The 2,242-nt window shown below is 55.3% G+C and overlaps 2 protein-coding genes across 2 annotated transcripts in view; both read left to right on the top strand.

Moving 5' to 3' along the window:
* The first annotated feature begins 829 nt into the window (after positions 1-829).
* Positions 830-2,042, top strand: LOC105303512 (ADP-ribosylation factor-like protein 4D). Its single transcript, XM_023521566.1, has one exon. The coding sequence runs from the start codon at positions 880-882 to the stop codon at positions 1,480-1,482; it is 603 nt and encodes a 200-aa protein (XP_023377334.1). The 5' UTR covers positions 830-879; the 3' UTR covers positions 1,483-2,042.
* Positions 844-2,242, top strand: part of LOC105303534 (ADP-ribosylation factor-like protein 4D) — a 2,585-nt gene continuing 1,186 nt past the window's right edge. The window contains exon 1 of the mRNA XM_011377238.2: positions 844-905. Within this exon, the coding sequence (XP_011375540.2) occupies positions 880-905 (26 nt within the window). The 5' untranslated portion in view covers positions 844-879. The remainder of the gene's footprint in view (positions 906-2,242) is intronic.

The following is a 2,242-nucleotide window of genomic DNA, read 5'->3' as shown; positions in this document are numbered from 1 at the left end:
GCAGATTGAGCAGACGCCCCTCACTGTGAGGCTGAGGCTGCAGCGCGCCTATCTCCACTCCCCGCCCCGCCCTGCCGCCTTGGAGGCGCTGGTTGGCCTGCGGATCGTGACGTCACTCGTGGGTTTTTAAGGCCGAGTCCCGCGGACCGCTCCGCAGTGGCAGCGCGGTGGAGGCAGGCGTGGAGGCTTCTCTGGCGGCTCCGGTAGCTGGCCCGGAGGGGGCTCCAGGAGAGCGCAGCTGACGGAGGTAAAGGGGCTGTTCAGGCCGTGCTGAGGCGGCTCTGGTCCGGGGCCCGGGGAGCTGGAGTCGGCGATCGGAGGAAGGAGAGCAGAGGAGTGTCGTAGGGCGGTGGGGAATGGGTCGCGGTGTAAGGAGGGGCGTGCCAACCTCCTGGGGATGTGGGGTGTAGGTGGGAGAGGCCCTCAGTCTCCGATCTCAGCGCCCCGCACCCTAACTCTTAATTTGGGGGCGCTGCTTGACCTGGCTCTTCCCGCGAGGATTCTTGCCTGGGGAATAGGGGTCGCAGCGTCTGCTACCGCGCCACAAGCTGGAAGAGACTCTGGAAGCCGACGTCTGCCAGATTCAGGCCTCACCTCCCACCTGTGTCCCGGGACCTGGGGGTTTCTCTAGGTCTCATCGCCCTTGTTAGAGCTCCAGGAAGAAAGGAGAGTCTCTGTTACCTGCAGCTGCTTTAAAAAAAAAATAAATAAATAAGAATTTTAACAAGGAAAGCATGGGTGGCTGATTTAGGAAAGGATCAAAAAGTTGCACATTTTATGTTTATTATTGTCTCTTTTTTTTCTGATGACTTTCCCTGTTCAGATAACCCAGCTGTGGTCCCCAGAGCCCCAAGACCTGCACTTTAGCCCGAGCTCATCATGGGGAACCACTTAGCAGAGATGGCACCCACCGCCTCCTTCTTGCCCCACTTCCAGGCCCTGCACGTTGTGGTCATCGGGCTGGACTCAGCTGGAAAGACCTCCCTCCTTTACCGTCTCAAGTTCAAGGAGTTTGTCCAGAGTGTCCCCACCAAAGGCTTCAATACTGAGAAGATCCGGGTGCCCCTGGGGGGGTCCCGTGGCATCACCTTCCAAGTGTGGGATGTTGGTGGGCAGGAGAAGCTTCGACCTCTTTGGCGCTCCTACACACGCCGAACAGACGGGCTGGTGTTTGTGGTGGATGCTGCTGAGGCTGAGCGGCTGGAGGAGGCTAAGGTGGAGCTGCACCGAATCAGCCGGGCCTCGGACAACCAGGGTGTGCCTGTGTTGGTGCTGGCCAACAAGCAGGATCAGCCTGGGGCACTGAGTGCTGCCGAGGTGGAGAAGAGGCTGGCAGTCCGAGAGCTGGCTGCTACCACGCTCACCCACGTGCAGAGCTGCAGCGCTGTGGATGGGGTGGGCCTGCAGCTGGGCCTTGAGCGCCTTTATGAGATGATCCTCAAGAGGAAGAAGGCAGCCCGGGCAAGCAAGAAGAGACGGTGACTGGAGGCCGTCCCCTCTTCATCAGTAGAGGTCTGCATACTTGGATAGCCAGCAGAAACTGCTGCCCCTTAGCCCCAGAATGCGGGACCTGTCCACCTCAGTGAAGGACCCAGGTGCTAGCACACTGGGGAACTCTGTTTTGGTGCTGAATTGGGGAGGAGGATGAGAGATGGGTTGTCTGCTCTCATCTCTCCCTCATCCTCAGACTATAGATGTGGGGGCTGCAGGACTGAGGAGGCTTCAATGTAAACTGTGACTCTACCTCGACCCTGTTTCTTGTTTTTCTTTGGCTTTTTGGTTAGATGTGTTTTGGGGCAAAGGAATGTTGCTTGGAGAATGCATTTGGGATGAACGAGAGAAATGTCTCTGCTCCGCTCCCAACTGCTTTTCTAGGGATGCCCACGACAGTCTTTATTTTTGTGTCTGTGTGAAAGTGCCAAGAATCTCTTCCCACTTTTGTAGATCCACAACCATTTTATAAGCCATGTGTGTCCTCTGTATTAACTATTTTTTAGCATTTGTCTATAAGTTATTAAAGACTGATGATACTGTAGCTTTAACCTTAGTCCGGCATTTTCATCTCTCCTTACCTAGCCCCAGGGACAGTCCAGCATTTCTATATGTGCAAAGGTGGGGTCTGGGGGCGGGTGGTAAGAACAACTTACATTGAAGCTAAATTTGCAGAGCAAACACTCTTTCTAAGAATTAGAGAGTTGAACCCTTCCCCCAAGCTATTGCCTGATCTCTGCAGTTTTTTTTT

The sequence above is a fragment of the Pteropus vampyrus genome, unplaced genomic scaffold (genome assembly GCF_000151845.1).
Source record: "Pteropus vampyrus isolate Shadow unplaced genomic scaffold, Pvam_2.0 Scaffold306, whole genome shotgun sequence".
Lineage (NCBI taxonomy): Eukaryota > Metazoa > Chordata > Mammalia > Chiroptera > Pteropodidae > Pteropus > Pteropus vampyrus.
Note: the sequence above shows the minus strand (reverse complement) of the source record. Positions and strands in the feature narration are given on the sequence as shown.

Excerpts from the sequence above, each read along its gene's own strand:
- LOC105303512 (XM_023521566.1), top strand. The coding sequence starts at position 880 with ATGGGGAACCACTTAGCAGAGATGGCACCCACCGCCTCCTTCTTGCCC.